General features: G+C 46.1%; 1 protein-coding gene across 2 annotated transcripts in view; it reads left to right on the plus strand.

Annotated features, from left to right (window-relative positions):
* DYNC1H1 (dynein cytoplasmic 1 heavy chain 1) overlaps nt 1–19,706 on the plus strand; it is a 121,050-nt gene that overhangs the window by 27,567 nt on the left and 73,777 nt on the right. For both annotated transcript variants that reach the window (XM_040332865.1, XM_040332866.1), the window contains exons 24-34: nt 1,422–1,587; nt 3,717–3,905; nt 5,320–5,520; nt 5,602–5,884; nt 5,965–6,065; nt 6,153–6,312; nt 8,138–8,378; nt 10,728–10,911; nt 11,002–11,214; nt 14,432–14,670; nt 17,524–17,680. In XM_040332865.1, coding sequence (XP_040188799.1) covers nt 1,422–1,587; nt 3,717–3,905; nt 5,320–5,520; nt 5,602–5,884; nt 5,965–6,065; nt 6,153–6,312; nt 8,138–8,378; nt 10,728–10,911; nt 11,002–11,214; nt 14,432–14,670; nt 17,524–17,680 — 2,134 coding nt within the window. The remainder of the gene's footprint in view (nt 1–1,421; nt 1,588–3,716; nt 3,906–5,319; nt 5,521–5,601; nt 5,885–5,964; nt 6,066–6,152; nt 6,313–8,137; nt 8,379–10,727; nt 10,912–11,001; nt 11,215–14,431; nt 14,671–17,523; nt 17,681–19,706) is intronic.

Raw genomic sequence — 19,706 nt, forward strand, 5'->3', positions numbered from 1 at the left:
ATGCTTTGTTTCTGGCTGTTACATAGTAGGTGAGGTTGAAAAATGACAGTCCATCAAGTCCAACCTATGTGTGTGATTATATGTCAGTATTACATTGTATGTTGTGGTCGTTCAGGTGCTTGGCTAATAGTTTTTTTAAGCCATCAATTGTTTTTTTAAACCATGTACTCCCCCTATGGTCCATGTACTCCCCCCCCCCCCCCCCCCCTATGGTCCATGTACTCCCCCCCCCCCCCCCCCCTATGGTCCATGTACTCCCCCCCTATGGTCCATGTACTCCCCCCTATGGTCCATGTAGTCCCCCCTATGGTCCATGTAGTCCCCCCTATGGTCCATGTAGTCCCCCCTATGGTCCATGTAGTCCCCCCTATGGTCCATGTAGTCCCCCCTATGGTCCATGTAGTCCCCCCTATGGTCCATGTACTCTCCCTTATGGGTCCATGTACTCTCCCTTATGGGTCCATGTACTCTCCCTTATGGGTCCATGTACTCTCCCTTATGGGTCCATGTACTCCCCCCTATGGGTCCATGTACTCACCCTATGGGTCCATGTACTCACCCTATGGGTCCATGTACTCACCCTATGGGTCCATGTACTCACCCTATGGGTCCATGTACTCACCCTATGGGTCCATGTACTCACCCTATGGGTCCATGTACTCACCCTATGGGTCCATGTACTCACCCTATGGGTCCATGTACTCACCCTATGGGTCCATGTACTCTCCCCTATGGGTCCATGTACTCTCCCCTATGGGTCATGTACTCCCCATATGGTCCATGCCAACAGACCTTATTTTGTACAGTAAACGTTTATGAGGAACTGTGTCAAATGTTTTTGCAATATCTAGATACACCACGTCTACGGGCCTTCCTTTATTTAAATGGCAACTCACCTCCTCATAGAAGGGTATTAGTTTGGTTTGGCAAGAACGATTCTTGCATGAATCCATGCTAATGATATTGTTCTCATTACTAAAATCTTGTATATAGTCCCTTATCAACCCCTCCAAGAGCTTACATACTATTGATGTTAGGCTACCTGGTTTGTAATTCCCAGGGATGTATTTTGGGCCCTTTTTAAATATTGGTGCTACATTGGCTTTCCTCCAATCAGTTGGTGCCAATCCAGTCAGTAGACTGTCAGTAAAAATTTGTGTGTGGTCACAATCTGACTGGGTAAGGGGGTGGCGGCAAGTGTGCCTAAATATGGGTGTAACATGTAGAAAAGATGGAGTTTAATATTGGATAGCCATAAACTAGGTGTTCAAATTTTATTGTATAATCAAAACTAAAATAAAACTGGCCGGACATGCTGTATTTTTCTCATGAAGTGGATGCTGTGAGTAAATAACGGCGCTTGAAACAAACTCGGATTTCACACCGGAGGACCCTCATGGTTTTTATTTTGCCCTTTGTAGGTTCTACTTTGTTGGAGATGAGGATCTCCTTGAAATTATTGGCAACAGCAAGAACGTTCCCAAGCTGCAAAAACATTTCAAGAAGATGTTTGCCGGAGTCTCCAGTATCATCCTGAATGAGGATAGCTCCATCGTTCTTGGGATCTCTTCCAGGGAAGGAGAGGAGGTACGATCATCGGTGCCTAGGCATGATCATCGGTGCCTAGGCATAATCATCGGTGCCTAGGCACTCTTTACGCTTTGTTTCTGCATTGTTGATCTATCGGTGCAGCCGATAAATGGGGAATTCCTGTTTTTAGCCATAACTATTCTTTTAAAGAATACTCCATCTTTCCACAAACTTTACAAGGTGGTCCAAACAAACACTGTCCCTCATTAACCTGTGTGGCCTCTGGATGTGCAGTATAATGTATACATACGTAGCTGTGTCTCTGTATACAGTATACCGCACCCGGTGCGAGCCGAGACTTTCTGTCTCGTACCCGCAACACAGTCTACCGCAGCGGCACTCGGAGCAAGCAATTTATTCTATCAATGAATGAAAACAGTGGTATGTTGTATACTGCACTGTCACTGGGGAAGATCAGTGTGCTGCCTCTGCCCCCCCCCCCTCCCCCAGCTTCTACGCAATGACACTATGGGATTAATGTCTATTTTATGAGTCGCACAATTACACCACAGGATCAATGCACATCTATGGAGGTGTAAAACACGAGGTGCAGGGCGTGGAATCTTTTATGAAGCCATTGAGTGAGGACTTGTATAGCGCTGCAAATGCGAAGTAAATCGCCTGAAGGCGCTTTGCATCCAGAGTCGCCCTGATCCTTTCAGAAGAGGCGGGTCTTAAGTTTTTTTGTTTTTTTTTCCCTGAAGGCGCAATGGTTTTCTTGATTGTTGGTAGCGCTTTCCACAGCCGTGGCCCTTGAACTGCAAACCTTTAGGGCCAGATCCGCAAAGAAGTTGTGTCGGCGTTATCTATTGATATGCCGCCTAACTTCTAGGATGCGCCGGCGTATCTTTTTTTTCTGTATCCAGAAAGCAAGATATGCCGGATTTTTGCTTAGATCGGCTGACGCAAGTCTCTTACGCCGTCGTATCTTAGTTGCATATTTACGCTGGCCGCTAGGTGGCGCTTCCGTAGATTTACGCATAGAATATGCAAATTAGGTAGATACGCCGATTCACAAACGTACGTGCGCCCGGCGTATCTAAATGCGTTGTTTGCGTAAGGCGTCGGACCGGCGTAAAGTTACCCCTGCTATAGTGAGGCGTACGCGATGTTGAGTATGGACGTCGGGACAGCGTCAAATTTTACGTCATTTGCGTAAAACGTTCGCGAATAGGTCTTTGCGTAAGTTACGTTCACGTCGGAAGCATTGACTATTTGCGACGTGATTTCGCTCATGCGCACTGGAATACGTCCACGGACGGCGCATGCGCCTTTAGTAAAAAGCGTCAATTACGTGGGGTCATGCTAGATTAACATACAACACGCCCACTCCAAGCCTACTTTGAATTACGCGGGCTTACGCCGGCGCACATATGGGAGCAAGTGCTTTGTGAATACCCTACAAACCACTCTAAATATACGGCCGTTTTTGTGGATCTGGCCCTTGTTCTCCTTTAGATTTGTAGCGGGTCTAGGGGATGCAGAGGAGGCTTTGATTCGTTGGCCCGATGGGCGCAACCAGGGTTGTAGTGTTTTTTTTTTTTTTTTTGGCATAGGTATTGCAGGGCTTTTCCTTGGTATACATTTGTGAGTGAGGCAGAGGGTCTTGAATGAGACCCGATCCTTTACGGTTAGCCAATGGAGCATCCTCAGGGACGGGGTGAATGATTCCCAGTTTTTTTTTTCCCGTTACCAGTCTGGCTGCCGAGTTCTGGACGACTTGTAGACGTGAAATCTGGTATTTAGGGAGTCCTATGTAGAGGGAGTTTGCGTAGTCGAGTCGGGAATTGATGATTGTTCCAACCACTACTGCTGTATCCTCTTCCGGGATGAAGGGGAGGAGTCTACGCAGCAGGCGGAGAAGATGTTGGGATCCGCTGACTACTGATCCTATTTGTGCATCCATCGTCATGTTTGAATCAAAGATTACGCCAAGGCTTTTGACTTTAGCGCTTGGGGCGATGGTTTGTCCAAGGATGGTGGGAGGTGTGCCTGTTGACCTAGAGTTTTTATTTTGGTTTGCGCGAACAAAGAAGTACTGGATCCATTAAGTTTGATGGAAATCTCCGTCATCCAATTGTCGATCATTGAAATACGGCAATCCTTAAACAATTTCTGTTCTACAGGTGATGTTCAAGACTCCGGTGTCCATCACCGAACACCCGAAGATCAACGAATGGCTCACACTGGTGGAGAAAGAGATGAGGGTCACTTTGGCCAAACTGTTGGCAGAATCTGTGACAGAAGTGGAGATATTTGGGAAGTCCACAGCCATAGACTCCGCCACCTACATCGAATGGATCGACAAGTACCAGGTAAGTCGTGGCTCTCCATGATCGATTTTTATCTTATAACACGAGCTGTGTGTGTTTTTTATTTATGTCTTGCTAACTTTGCTGGGAGTCGGTTACCCTTCACTTCTTGCTAGTTTTGAGACCCCTTCCAGATCTTGGCTTTGTATTGGGATTCGGCCTTCCTTGTGCATACACTTTTATAAAGTTTACAGTATAGTAAAAATTCAAAATGCTAACCATAGCATACAAGGCCATTCACAACATCGCCCCCCATCTACATCACCAACCTCATCTGCAGATATCGCCCAAATCGTCCCCTCCGCCCCTCCCAGGACCTCCTGCTCTCTTGTTGGCTCCTCCCATGCTAGTCTTCAGGACTTCTTCAGAGCCTCTCCCATCCTCTGGAACTCCCTGCCCCAGTATGTCCAACCAGCCCCTACCCTGTCCACCTTTTAGGAGATCCCTGAAAACTCATTTATTCAGGGAAGCCTATCCCACACCCACCTAAAAACTATCCCCGAGCCACCCCTATCAAATCATTCTCTGCAGCTATTACCTTTTTGTACCACCACCCCCTCCCTTTAGAATGTAAGCTCTACAAACCGGGCCCTCCTGTACCTTCTGTATTCTGCTGTGCCCCCTCTACATTGTAAAACGCTGCGTAAACTGTTGGCGCTATATAAATCGTGTATAATGTACGTTTACACAGTAGTGGGGTACGTACAATTTTCTGGCATGCATATAGCCAAGTTCTGCCATGTGAAAAACGCCCCCATAGTAATTCTGTAGAAGATATTTGGCCATTAAAAGGGGCAACGCAATTTTAAGACAAGCCGCCGCAGTTGTACTGCGGCAGGTTGGATCTCCTGGGCGAAACGCCATCATTGTACGTCGCCCGCTTTTAAGAGCTCTTGGGGGTGGGTGCCTGCATGTCTGCCGGTCACCCACGATCGCTTCACAGAGAGCCATAACGGGGATTTGTTAATGTAGAGGACAGATCTCCGTTCTGTCAGGGGAGAGAAAGATCTGCTATTCCTAGTGATCAGGAACAGCGGTCTCTTCCTCGCAGTCACCACACCCCCCCCCCACAGTTAGAAACCTCTCCCCGGGGGAACACTCAACCCCTTGATTGCCCCCTAGTGTTAACTCTTTCCCTGCCAGTGAATAAATAAAACCTGGTGGATGTTCATGTTGACTCATGCAAAGCATCCGGATGGAGCTGGATCAAAGGGGGGGATACCCAACATAAACTAAAATGCGAATTATCTCTTGGTATGTTTTATTGCTCAATACCTCTTCCCCCCCCCCCCCCTCCTCCATCGGTCAACGCCTCCCCCCCCCCCCCCCCCAACGACTCTCTCCCGAACACACACCCCCCCCCCCCACCCCCCCAGAGGTCATTTGTAAATGGTTTCCTTGTTCGTTTTTCATGTAGGCTCAGCTGGTGGTCCTGTCGGCTCAGATTGCCTGGTCCGAGAACGTGGAGTCCGCTCTCAACAGCATGTCCAATGACGGAGGGAGTGACTTGGGCCCCATGCAGGGTGTCCTGACCAACGTGAAGGCTACACTGACAGTCTTGGCGGATTCTGTGTTGATGGAACAGCCACCCTTGCGCAGAAGAAAGCTTGAGCACCTGGTAAGGCCTTTTTTATTACACTAATCATGTGACTCCAGTTGTTTGAGATTTTTCTATATTAATATGCTTCGTATTTAACAGATCACAGAACTGGTGCACCAGAGGGACGTCACCAGATCTCTGATGAAGCACAAGGTGGACAACCCCAAGTCCTTTGATTGGCTGAGCCAGATGCGTTTTTACTTCGACCCGAAGCAGACCGACGTCCTCCAGCAGCTTTCTATTCAGATGGCAAACGCCAAGTTCAATTACGGGTTTGAATACCTGGGAGTGCAGGACAAACTGGTCCAGACTCCGCTGACGGATCGCTGCTACCTGACCATGACCCAGGCTCTGGAGGCCAGGCTTGGGGGGTCTCCCTTTGGTGAGTCTATTGTGCCGTATGATGTGTAGCAATGTACAATGCTGGGATAACCTACAGCTTTTTAACTCTCCTGTAATCAGGTCCTGCCGGTACTGGAAAAACCGAGTCAGTCAAGGCCCTCGGACACCAGCTTGGGCGCTTCGTGCTTGTATTCAACTGCGATGAAACCTTCGACTTCCAGGTACATTTAGTATCATCTTTTATAACGTGAACTGTAATTGTGAATTAGATCTGTTTTGCTGTAATCTCTCTCGTTCGTTCTTTGTAGGCAATGGGCCGGATCTTTGTTGGCTTGTGCCAGGTCGGAGCATGGGGCTGCTTTGATGAATTCAACAGATTGGAGGAACGCATGCTGTCCGCTGTTTCACAGCAAGTGCAATGCATCCAGGAGGCCCTAAAAGAGCACGCCAATCCAAACCGAGACAGGAGTGAGTGTGGGGGGATGGGGGTTGTGTACTTTAGGGTGGCTCATGCCTGAGGCCGGGATCACACCGGTACAGCACCATTGTTGTGCGACGACTCCTACTTTGCCCTGCAACATTACTCCTCCTATCCAAACCGACCTGAATGAACGGGATACGATTTAGAGCTGCACGATTAATCGCGACAAATCGCCCCCCCCATCGGTCAACACTTCTCTCCCCTTCCCCCCCCATCCCATTGGTCATCTCTCTCTCTCTCTCTCTCTCTCTCTATCTCTATCTCTATCTCTATCTCTATCTCTATCTCTATCTCTATCTGTCTTCAGGATGTTGTCGGCTCTTCATTGGATATTGATGGCAGTGCAGCCATTGGCTCCCACTGCTGTCAATCTAATCAATGACGCGGCACGCCGGGGGCGGGACCAAGAGATACACTTGGCGGCTATAGCCGCCGACTGTATCACAGGAGCGCGCCCGTAAGCTAACCCCCTTAGCAGAGAGCTTCCCAGAACTGGGGTTAGCTCTTGCCGAGAGGAGCGGAGACAGCCACCGAGGGACCCCAGAAGACCAGGATTGGGGCCACTCTGTGCAAAACGAGCTGCACAGTGGAGTGGAGGTAAGTTTAACATGTTTGTTAATTAAAAAAAAAAAGAACCTTTACAACCCCTTAAAGTTTAGCGAAAAAAATCCACTGTCTGGCCTAACATTAACTGTTAAATAATATAAATATATAGGCCCGTATTCACAGACAGCGGCTCACATTTATGCCGCCGTAGCGTATCTCATTTACGCTACGCCAACGCAGCGCAGAGAGGCAAGCACTGAATTCACAAAGCCAGTGCTCCCAAAACTGTGCTGGGTTTCCTAGACGTAAGCCGGCGTAGGTGGAAGTGGGCGTGAGGCTAACAAACGAGGCGTGACCCCATGCAAATGATGGGCCGAGCGCCAGACAGATACGTATAACGAATGGCGCATGCGCCGTCCCGTGGACGCATCCCAGTGCGCATGCTCAGAATCACGTCGGAAGTACTCCCTAAGATACGTCAGATCACTGCCTACGGCGAGAACGTAACCTACGCTTAGTCATATTCACGTCCAATGTAAAATACGTCGGTTTGTGTTCCCTGGTGCAGCCCTTTGCATGGATGCTGCTGAGTTACACCTCCTTTATGGGGCTTAACTTTACGCCGGACGTATGACTTTATGCGCACTGCGTCGGACGTTCGTTCGTGAATCGGCGTATCTCCCTCATTTGCATATGTGAATAGAAAATCAATGGGAGCGACAAATACGTCCAGCGTAAATATGCGCCCACTCTACGCTGGTGTAGGCAAGTTACGGCGGTCGGATGAAGCCTATTTTCAGGCGTATCTTAGTTTCTAAATCCGGCGCACAGATACGACGGCGCATATTTGCACTTACGCGGCGTATCTGAAGACACGTCGGCGTAAGTGCTTTGTGAATCCGGGCCATATTTATATAAAATGTAGCGTATATACTCGAGTACAAGCCGAGTTTTTCAGCACATATTTTTTTGTACCCCGAACTTGGCACACATGTAGCCCCCCTTGTTTCCTCTACAAGTGTGCAAAGTTTATTGTCTGGGGGACCTACGGCCGGGGAGCACCAATTATTATTTTTTTTTTTTTTGACACCCTAGGCTTATACTCGAGTCTAAGTTTTCCCATTTTTTTTGTAGTAAAATTAGGTGCCTCAACTTATATTCGGGTCGGCTTATACTCAAGTATATACGGTAATATTTGTTTGCAATGTTGAGGTGGTAAAGCGAATTGTTATGTTGGAGTATTGACAGTTTTTTTTTTTTCTTCAGGTCTCACGGTCACATGTGAACTGCTGAGCAAGCAAGTGAAGGTCAGCCCTGACATGGCGATCTTCATCACCATGAACCCCGGATACGCCGGAAGATCCAACCTCCCCGACAACTTGAAAAAGTTATTCCGCAGCTTGGCCATGACCAAACCTGACCGCCAGCTGATCGCTCAGGTCATGTTGTACTCTCAAGGCTTCCGCACAGCAGAAGTGCTCGCCAACAAGATTGTACCTTTCTTCAAGTGAGTGATTGTTGGGGGTTGTGTTCTCTTTAGGGCTCATTTAGACAGCGGTCCTACATGCAGAGCCGCTGGCAGATGTGTGTGTGTGTGTGTGTGTGCATCCACTTCGGAGCTGCATGCAGGCAGCCCGTAGAAATGAAAGCGAGGACATAATCGCATGTCAAAAGCTGACATGCTGACGGAAGTAGGGGCACCGATCGGAACACGCGATCTCGGCATTTGGATTTGTGCTCCCTCTACTCCCTGCATGTCAAATTTTGATATGCAAATGTGTCTGTGCGGCCGCAGCGCGTGCTTCCACTTCTAAGGGCTGCCTGCAAAAAGCTCTGTATGGAGGACAATAGGGTATATACATTATAGTAATAGTATGGAGGAGAGTAGGGTATATACATTATAGTAATAGTATGGAGGACAATAGGGTATATACATTATAGTAATAGTATGGAGGACAATAGGGTATATACGTTATAGTAATAGTATGGAGGACAATGGGGTATATACATTATAGTAATAGTATGGAGGACAATAGGGTATATACGTTATAGTAATAGTATGGAGGACAATGGGGTATATACATTATAGTAATAGTATGGAGGACAATAGGGTATATACATTATAGTAATAGTATGGAGGACAATGGGGTATATACATTATAGTAATAGCATGGAGGACAATGGGGTATATACATTATAGTAATAGTATGGAGGACAGTAGGGTATATACATTATAGTAATAGCATGGAGGACAGTAGGGTATATACATTATAGTAATAGTATGGAGGACAATGGGGTATATACATTATAGTAATAGTATGGAGGAGAGTGGGGTATATACATTCTAGTAATAGTATGGAGGAGAGTAGGGTATATACATTATAGTAATAGTATGGAGGACAATGGGGTATATATATTATAGTAATAGTATGGAGGACAATGGGGTATATACATTATAGTAATAGTATGGAGGACAATGGGGTATATATATTATAGTAATAGTATGGAGGACAATGGGGTATATACATTATAGTAATAGTATAGAGGACAATGGGGTATATACATTATAGTAATAGTATGGAGGACAATGGGGTATATACATTATAGTAATAGTATGGAGGACAATGGGGTATATACATTATAGTAATAGTATGGAGGACAATGGGGTATATACATTGTAGTAATCGTATGGAGGACAATGGGGTATGTACATTATAGTAATAGTATGGAGGACAGTGGGGTATATACATTATAGTAATAGTATGGAGGAGAGTAGGGTATATACATTGTAGTAATAGTATGGAGGACAGTGGGGTATATACATTATAGTAATAGTATGGAGGACAATAGGGTATGTACATTATAGTAATAGTATGGAGGAGAGTAGGGTATATACATTATAGTAATAGTATGGAGGACAATAGGGTATATACATTATAGTAATAGTATAGAGGACAATAGGGTATATACATTATAGTAATAGTATAGAGGACAATGGGGTATATACATTATAGTAATAGTATGGAGGACAATAGGGTATATACATTATAGTAGTAGCATGGAGGACAATAGTATGGTATACAAAAATCTAAGTTTGGGTCGATACGTATTCTTCTACATATGTTTGGTAATAAAAATTGCAATAAGCTTCTGGTTTGCGCAAAAGTTATAGCGTCTACAAAATGGGGAGTAGATTTATGGATTTTTTTTTTTTTTTTTATTGGGACTGTGACATTATGGTGGACACATCAGATGCTTTTGACGCTATTATGGGACCAGTGTAATTTATATAGCAATCGGTGCTAAACTAAAATGCACTTATTACTGTGTAAATGACACGGTCAGGGAAGGGGTAAACGAAAGGGGGCGAGGAAGGGGTTAAGTGTGTCCTAGGGAGTGATTCGGACTGTGAGCGGGGGGGCTGGGCTACAAATGACAAGACGGTGATCACTGATCCCAATTACGGAAAGCAGTAGATCAGTGTCCTGTCACTAGGCAGAACAGTGTTTACACAGGCATCTCCCTGTTCTGCAGCTCCGTGACACGATTGCAGGACACCGGTGGACATAGAGTCCGGGTCCCACGGTCACGGAGCTTGCGTCAGGGGCGCGTGCCCGCACGGCAGCAAATTCAAGGTAACATACCGGTACGTTGCTTTGCGCAGCCATGCAATTCTGCCGAGGTATAAGTACAGGAGGCGGTCAGAAGGCGGTTAAAGTCGATGGAGTTGCCTCAGTAACTGGATAAGCTACTTGGATAAGCGGTGGAATGACAGACCAAAATACAGTGCGACTCTAATGGTTATGAATGAGAACCTTGACAAAACATTTTACATCCAAATTCCCCCCCCCCATAGGTTGTGTGATGAACAGCTGTCTTCTCAGAGCCACTACGACTTTGGGCTGCGAGCTTTGAAGAGCGTCTTGGTGAGCGCCGGCAACGTCAAGAGAGAGCGCATTCAGAAGATCAAAAAGGAGAAGGAGGAACGCGGAGAGGCCGCCGTTGAAGGAGAAGTTGCGGAACATTTGCCTGAGCAAGAGGTATGACCTTTATCAATCGTCTCCATTCTCCCGGCTTTGTGAAATCGGACAGAAGTTCGGTAATTTTGCGATTTTTCTTCTCTTCCTCAGATTCTGATTCAGAGTGTCTGTGAGACCATGGTGCCCAAGCTTGTGGCAGAAGACATCCCGCTTCTGTTTTCGCTTCTTTCCGATGTCTTCCCCGGTATCCCATACCACCGCGGGGAAATGACCGCGCTTCGGGAAGAGCTGAAGAAAGTCTGCCAGGAGATGTACATGACCTACGGGGATGGAGAAGACGTGGGCAGCATGTGGGTGGAGAAGGTAATGGAGGGAAACTTTTATTATTCAAAATGCTGCTTGTTCAAAGCGGAACTAAAGCTCTGCTGTGATATTGTGAGCAGGCAGGTATTTTATTTATATATAGTACTCGGAATGGTCAGGGGTGGGTAGTGGGGTCCCCCAGGGTTCTGTGCTGGGACCAATCCTATTTAATTTGTTCATAGACGACCTGGAGGATGGGGTAAGCAATGCAATCTCTGTATTAGTGGACGATGCTAAGCGGGGCAATAACTTCCGCAGGATGTGGAAACCTTGCGAAAAGATCTGAACAAATTAATGGGGGGGGGGGGGGCAACTACATGTCAAATGAGGTTCAATGTACAGAAATGTAAAATAATGCATTTGGGTGGCAAAAATCTGAATGCAAGCTATACACTGGGGGAGAACCTCTGGGGGGATCTAGGATGGAAAAGGACCTGAGGGTCCTAGTAGATGATGGGCTCATCAATGGGGGAGGAGCTCAGGTATGGGGGGAGAACCTCTAGGGGGATCTAGGATAGAAAAGGACCTGGGGGTCCTAGTAGATGATGGGCTCATCAATGGGGGAGGGGAGGAGCTCAGGTATGGGGGGAGAACCTCTGGGGGAATCTAGGATAGAAAAGGACCTGGAGGTTCTAGTAGATGATGGGCTCATCAGTGGGGGAGGAGCTCAGGTATGGGGGGGGGATCTAGGATGGAAAAGGACCTGGGGGTCCTAGTAGATGATGGGCTCATCAATGGGGGAGGGAAGGAGCTCAGGTATGGGTGGAGAACCTCTGGGGCGATCTAGGATGGAAAAGGACCTGGGGGTCCTAGTAGATGATGGGCTCATCAATGGGGGAGGGGAGGAGCTCAGGTATGGGGTGGGAACCTCTGGGGGGTTCTAGGATGGAGAAAGACCTGGGGGTCCTAGTAGATGATGGGCTCATCAATGGGGGAAGAACCTCTGGGGGATCTAGGATGGAAAAGAACCTGGGGGGGGGGGGGGTCCTAGTAGATGGGATCAGCAATGCCAAGCTGCTGCGAACAAAGCTAACAGAATATTGGCATTAAAAAGGTGATCCACTCCAGAGATAAAACGATAATTCTCCCCTCTACAAGACTCTGGTCCGGCCGCACCTGGAGTATGCCGTCCAGTTCTGGGTACCAGTCCTCAGGAAGGATGTACTGGAAATGGAGAGAGTACAAAGAACAACGCTAATAAAGGGTCTGGAGGATATTAGTGATGAGGAAAGGTTGTGAGCACTGAACTTATTCTCTCTGGAGAAGACGATGAGAGGGGCGATGATTTCAATGTACAAATACCGTACTGGTGACACCACGATGGGGAGAAAACTTTTTCCACGGAAGGGAGTTTAATAAGGCATGTGGCCACTCATTAAAATTAAAAGAAAAGAGGGTTAACCCTAAACTACGTAGAGGGTTCTTTACTGTAAGAGCGGCAAGGATGTGGCATTCCCTTCCACAGGCGGTGGTCTCGGCGGGGAGCATCAATGGTTTCAAGAAACTATTAGATCACCTGAACAACCACAACATACAGGGATATACAATGTAATACTGATATATATAATCGCACACATAGGATGGACTTTTTTTTCAACCTCACCTACTATGTAATATATAATGTGCGTGTTGCTGTTAGCAGGCGGGATCCTTCATTCTCATTCTTTTCAGAGTGTTAAGGTTGTAGTACAAGTGACCAGGCGCTGTTATGTCTCAAGGACATTCAGCTAAACCTTCTTATCCCATAAACTTCAGATACCATATTTCTTTGGTCTCAGTTTTATTAGAACAAGCCAGGTGAAACTACAGAATAACAAATGGACCTCAATAATAAGTACACTATTGCATACAATACAGCATACATTGCAGAAACAACGATATACAAGATGAGAAAGTAAAAACGTTTTAAGTTCTCTAAGGGGTGATGGCGATAGATTGAGCAAGACATGTCCTGCTCCCTGCAGTGTCTTCTCAAAGAATGGTGGCTGTTCACTTCCTGTGAAGATTCTACCTAGAATTCCCTGCTTACTAACAACTTCCTTAGACCCGGACCTTTAGGCAGCTAAAGCACCCGGCCAGTTTTTGCGATTCGGCACTGCTTCGCTTTAACAGACAATTGCACGGTCGTGCGACGTGGCTCCCAAACAAAATTGGCGTCCTTTTTTTCCAACAAATAGAGCTTTCTTTTGGTGGTATTTGATCACATCTGCGTTTTTTATTTTTTGTGCTATAAACAAAAATAGAGCGACAATTTTTAAAAAAAATCTATTTTTTACTTTTTGCTATAATAAATATCCCCAAAAAATATATAAAAAATTTTTTTCCCTCAGTTTAGGCCGATACATATTCTTCTACATATTTTTGGTAAAAAAAAAAATCGCAATAAGCGTTTATCGATTGGTTTTGTGCAAAATTTATAGCGTTTACAAAATAGGGGATATTTTAATGGATTTTTATTAATTATTATTTTTTTACTACTAATGGTGGCGATCAGCGATTTTTTTCGTGACTGCGACATTATGGTGGACACTTCGGACAATTTTGACACATTTTTGGGACCATTGTCATTTTCACAGCAAAAAATGCATTTAAATTGCATTGTTTATTGTGAAAATGACAGTTGCAGTTTGGGAGTTAACCACAGGGGGTGCTGAAGGAGTTATGTTTCACCTAGTGTGTGTTTACAACTGTAGGGGGGTGTGGCTGTAGGTGTGACGTCATCGATCGAGTCTCCCTATAAAAGGGATCACTCGATTGATGCAGCCGCCACAGTGAAGAACGGCTCTCCCCGTTCTTCAGCTCTGGAGACTGTTCGTGGGACTCCAGCGGCGATCGGATTGCGTGCACGCGAACCCATGGCTGGGCTTTAAGAGCCACGTACATGTACGTGGATGTGCCCAGCCGTGCCATTCTGCCGACGTATATCGTCGGTAGGGGGTCCTTAAGTGGTTAACTGCACACACACAGTAATTAAATAAACAGAACTGAAGCAAAACCAACAAAGAACACAAAATGGAGCCTGCACGCCACATATGATTGTCTTGTGAAAATAAAACGGATAATCGGAATATACGTCTGGTGGACAGAACAGGCGCTCCCCCTAACTCTGGCAGGTGTAAGTCCTGCCATGTCACATGTCACCAGTGCTACAGGTCTGCTATGAGGAAAATGCTGCCATAGGACAGAATGTGCACTCATATTATATTTTTCCTCTTAGGTTCTTCAACTCTACCAAATTACTCAAATCAACCACGGCCTGATGATGGTCGGCCCCTCCGGCAGCGGCAAGAGTATGGCCTGGAGGGTGTTGCTGAAAGCCTTGGAACGATTGGAAGGCGTAGAGGGAGTTGCTCACATCATCGATCCCAAAGCAATCAGCAAGGACCATCTGTACGGCACCTTGGACCCTAACACCAGAGAATGGACTGATGGGCTGTTCACCCACGTTCTCAGAAAGTAAGTGTTCAGGAATCTGTCAGGCGTATGGGGGGGGGGGGAGGGTTAGAAAACATGCCAGCTACTACCGCGTTTCCCCGAAATGAAGACCTACCCCGAAAATTAGGGTTGTCCCGATACCGGTATCGGCACCGATAGTGAGCATTTGCGGGAGTACTTGTACTCCCGCAAATGCCCCCGATGCCAGATCCGATACTGCGCCCCGCCGCGAGGTATCGCCGCGATTGGTAGAGCGAGAGCAATAATTCTAGCCCTAGACCTCCTCTAACTCAAAACATGCAACCTGTAGATTTTTTTTTTTAAACGTCGCCTATGGAGATTTTAAAGGGTAAAAGTTTGTCGCCATTACACGAGCGGACGCAATTTTGAAGCGCGACGTGTTGGGTATCAATTTACTTGGCGTAACATTATCTTTCACATTATAAAAAAAAAAATTGGGCTATTGTTACTGGTGTCTTATTTAATTTTTTTCTGTTAAGTGTATTTTTTCCTTGTAAAACCGCTGTGCAAATACAGTGTGACAAAGTATTGCAACACCCAGTCATCTCTATGACCATCGGAGGCCCGGGCACGATGTGATGACGTCACGCCCATGTACCCGTAAGTAAACAAACCGCAATTGCGGCTAGTAAGAATAAGATCCGTGAATTATTTTTTTTTTCACCATCTCATTCTTTCCAGCCTGGAGGAGAGATGTGGGGGGAGGGGGAGGTCTTATTGACCATCTCTCCATAAAGAGGACCTGTTACACACCATTCCTATTACAAGGGATGTTTACATTCCTTGAAATAGGAATAAAATCGATCGAAAAAAAAAGTGTAAAAAAATAAATAAGTAAAATTAAAAAAAATGTTTTAATTAAAACTGCCCTGTCCCCGGTAGCTCGCGTTTAGAAGCGAACGCACACGTAAGTCCCGCCCACGTATGTAAATGTCGTTCAAACCACATATGTTAGGTGTCGCTGCGTGCGTTGGAGTGAGAGCAACAATTCTAGCGCTAGACCTTCTCTGTAACTCTAAACTGGTAACCTGTAAAAAATGTAAAGCGTCGCCTATGGCGATTTTTAACGAAGTTTGGCGCCATTCCATAAGTGTGCGAAATTTTAAAGCATGACATGTTGGGTATCTATTTACTTGGCGTAACATCTTTCATATTTTACAAAAAAATTGGGCTAACTTTACTGTTTTTTTTTTTTTGTTTTGTTTTTTTAATTCATGAAACCATTTTTTTTATAAAAAAAAGGCATTTGAAAAATTATTGAGCAAATACCGTGCAAGATAAAAAGTTGCAATGACCGCCATTTTATTCCCTAGGGTGTCTGCTAAAAAACATAATGTTTGGGGGGTTCTGAGTAATTTTCTAGCAAAAGAATGATTTGTACATGAAGGAGAGAAGTGCCAGAATAGGCCCGGTATGGAGGTGGGTGTTAAAGCCCGGTATTGAAGGGGTTAAGCGGCTTTGTCTGTTTAATAGAAGTTGATTGACTTCCGTTGAGCGGCGGTGGCCACACATGGATCAGAGTTCAGCAGGTTCCTGCTAAATGGGCCGAATTTAGATCGATCTATTTTTTAGAGCAGCTGATCTGACCGCAAACTTTCAATCTTAGATTAGTTGTCGTCCGAAGCGAGTGTAGACCCAGATGGTCCCTTTTTTACCCCAGATGGTCCCTTTTTTACCCCAGACGGTCCCTTTTTTACCCCAGACGGTCCCTTTTTTACCCCAGACGGTCCCTTTTTTACCCCAGACGGTCCCTTTTTTACCCCAGACGGTCCCTTTTTTACCCCAGACGGTCCCTTTTTTACCCCAGACGGTCCCTTTTTTACCCCAGACGGTCCCTTTTTTTTACACCCCCGACGGTCCCTTTTTTTTACACCCCCGACGGTCCCTTTTTTTTACACCCCCGACGGTCCCTTTTTTTTACACCCCCGACGGTCCCTTTTTTTTACACCCCCGACGGTCCCTTTTTTTTACACCCCCGACGGTCCCTTTTTTTTACACCCCCGATGGTCCCTTTTTTTTACACCCCCGATGGTCCCTTTTTTTTACACCCCCGATGGTCCCTTTTTTTTACACCCCCGATGGTCCCTTTTTTTTACACCCCCGATGGTCCCTTTTTTTTACACCCCCGATGGTCCCTTTTTTTTACACCCCCGATGGTCCCTTTTTTTTACACCCCCGATGGTCCCTTTTTTTTACACCCCCGATGGTCCCTTTTTTTTACACCCCCGATGGTCCCTTTTTTTTACACCCCCGATGGTCCCTTTTTTTTACCCCCCCGATGGTCCCTTTTTTTTACACCCCCGATGGTCCCTTTTTTTTACACCCCCGATGGTCCCTTTTTTTTACACCCCCGATGGTCCCTTTTTTTTACACCCCCGAGGGTCCCTTTTTTTTACACCCCCGAGGGTCCCTTTTTTTTACACCCCCGAGGGTCCCTTTTTTTTACACCCCCGAGGGTCCCTTTTTTTTACACCCCCGAGGGTCCCTTTTTTTTACACCCCCGAGGGTCCCTTTTTTTTACACCCCCGAGGGTCCCTTTTTTTTACACCCCCGAGGGTCCCTTTTTTTTACACCCCCGAGGGTCCCTTTTTTTTACACCCCCGAGGGTCCCTTTTTTTTACACCCCCGAGGGTCCCTTTTTTTTACACCCCCGAGGGTCCCTTTTTTTTACACCCCCGAGGGTCCCTTTTTTTTACACCCCCGAGGGTCCCTTTTTTTTACACCCCCGAGGGTCCCTTTTTTTTACACCCCCGAGGGTCCCTTTTTTTTACACCCCCGATGGTCCCTTTTTATTGAAGGAGAAATTAAATGTTCAGGAGACCTTTTAATAACCTAAACATGTCTGGTTTGTAGGATCATCGACAATGTGCGAGGAGAGCTTCAGAAGCGCCAGTGGATCATCTTTGATGGCGATGTGGATCCCGAGTGGGTTGAGAATCTGAATTCTGTCCTGGATGACAACAAACTTCTCACTCTTCCCAATGGAGAGCGTCTCAGCCTGCCACCCAATGTAAGGATTTATGCAAAAAATATATATATTTGAAGGCATCATTCAGCCTGGTCCAGAACGGTTCAATTTGGCTTTTTTTTTTTTCGGAGTTCCGCCGAATTTATTTTTATTTTTTTGAAAGTCATCTGCTACAAATCCTGCAGCTGCTGACTTTTAGTATATGGACGCTTACCTGTCGAGCGCGCCAGCGATGTCACCCAAAGCCGATCTGTCCCTCGGCTCTCGAGGTTAAATTCCAAAAGATGAAAGCCCCCCCCCCCGGTGTCACATTTGGCACCTTTCAGGGGGGGGGAGGGAGCAGATACCTGTCTAATACAGGCATTTGCTCCCACTTCTGGGGATAGATAGCTGCAGTATCTACGCCACGTCCAGCGCCTCCTCCATCTTCTGGGAGACACAGGTCCCAGAAGACAGTCTGGACCAGTGGGATCACGCAGCACGACTTATGCATGGCCAGTAGGGAACCAGGGTGTGGAGCCGCAAGGCTTCACTTCCTGATTCTCTTACCGAGGATGGCGGCGGCAGCACCCCGACAGCTGAGGGACAGATCGGCTTTGGGTGCCGACATCACTGGCGCGCTTGACAGGTAAGGGCCCTTTCACACTAGCGGACCGTATGTCCGCATTTTTATCCGTCCGTTTGCGGATGAAAACGGGACATATATGGGTACCTATGTGATTACGGGTGTCAGTGGATGAACATCCGCTGACACCCATAATTTGTCCGCCTCCGCAAAGATCCGCATTTGCAGACGGAAGAAATCCTATTTTTCTTCCATCTGCCGGATCGGATGAATATGGACATTCGGTCCGTGTTCGTCTGATCCCCCATAGGGGAGAGCGGAGGAAAAACAGGGCGGTCCCTGCACAGTGTGCAGGGACCGCCCTGCCAGCTCAGCGGGGATTTTACGGAAGATCCCCGCTGAGCTTTGCGGACACACGGAGGTGGATCATTACTGATCCGCTCCATGTGAAAGGGCCCTAAGTGTCCTTATACTAAAAGGCAGCAGCTGCAGTATTTGTAGCAGGTGACTTTCAAAAAAATAAAATAAATTTGGCGGAACTCCGAAAAAAAAAAAAGCAAATTGAACAGTTCTGGACCAGGCTGACGGATGCCTTCAAAAATATATATATTTTAGTGCTGCACTTTCTTTTTATATTCTATATTTGAGTTTTGTACTGCAGACTATTGTGCCGGCAGCTTCCTTTACCACTCATTTGTGGTAGTTTTTTTATTTTATTCTTTCTAGCGCAGTGTTAAGCCTTTTTTTTTTTTTTTTTATGTGTGTGTGTGTATATAAAAAACTTTTATATATATATATATATATATTTTGCTACTCCTAGCCAGATGTTTGTAGTTGTCCATCTCTTGGACAAACTAAAGCCCCGTACACACGATCCGAAAATCGTACGATAATCTGATCGTTAGTACAGAGCTTTCGAGAGCCGATCAGGACAGTTCATCCGATTTTATCCTATCGGACATGCACGGAATTTTTTTTTCGTACGGTGCCAGATCGTACGATTTTCGTTTAATCATTCCCGTTACACACTATCCGATTATCGGACAAATGATCGTCCGTTTTTTTTTTTCTATGTTAATCTCACATCGAATCTAATGAGTTTACTAAAGTCACAAAGTCTCGTACGGCAGAATAAAAATTCAGAAGTGATGTCATGTGTTGTAATGCATTTGTATTGCATTTTCGAACGACGGCTGTACTGATTAAACTAAAATCGTACGATCTGGCATCGTACGAAAAAATTCCGTGCATGTCCGATAGAATAAAATCAGATGAACTGTCCTGATCGGCTCTCGAAAGCTCTGTACTAACGATCCGATTATCGTACGATCGTTTCGAAAGCGGCATTTTTCGTACGATTTTCGGATCGCCCAGAGGCGATTCAGTTTGCATGTGTTGCGCTATATGTTTCTCACTCACGGGGCTTTAGTACAGCTGTCGTTTGAAAATGCAATACAAATGCATTACAACACATGACATCGCTTCCGATTTTTTTTTTTATTT

This window comes from Rana temporaria, chromosome 13, assembly GCF_905171775.1.
Source record: "Rana temporaria chromosome 13, aRanTem1.1, whole genome shotgun sequence".
Taxonomy (NCBI): Eukaryota; Metazoa; Chordata; class Amphibia; order Anura; family Ranidae; genus Rana; species Rana temporaria.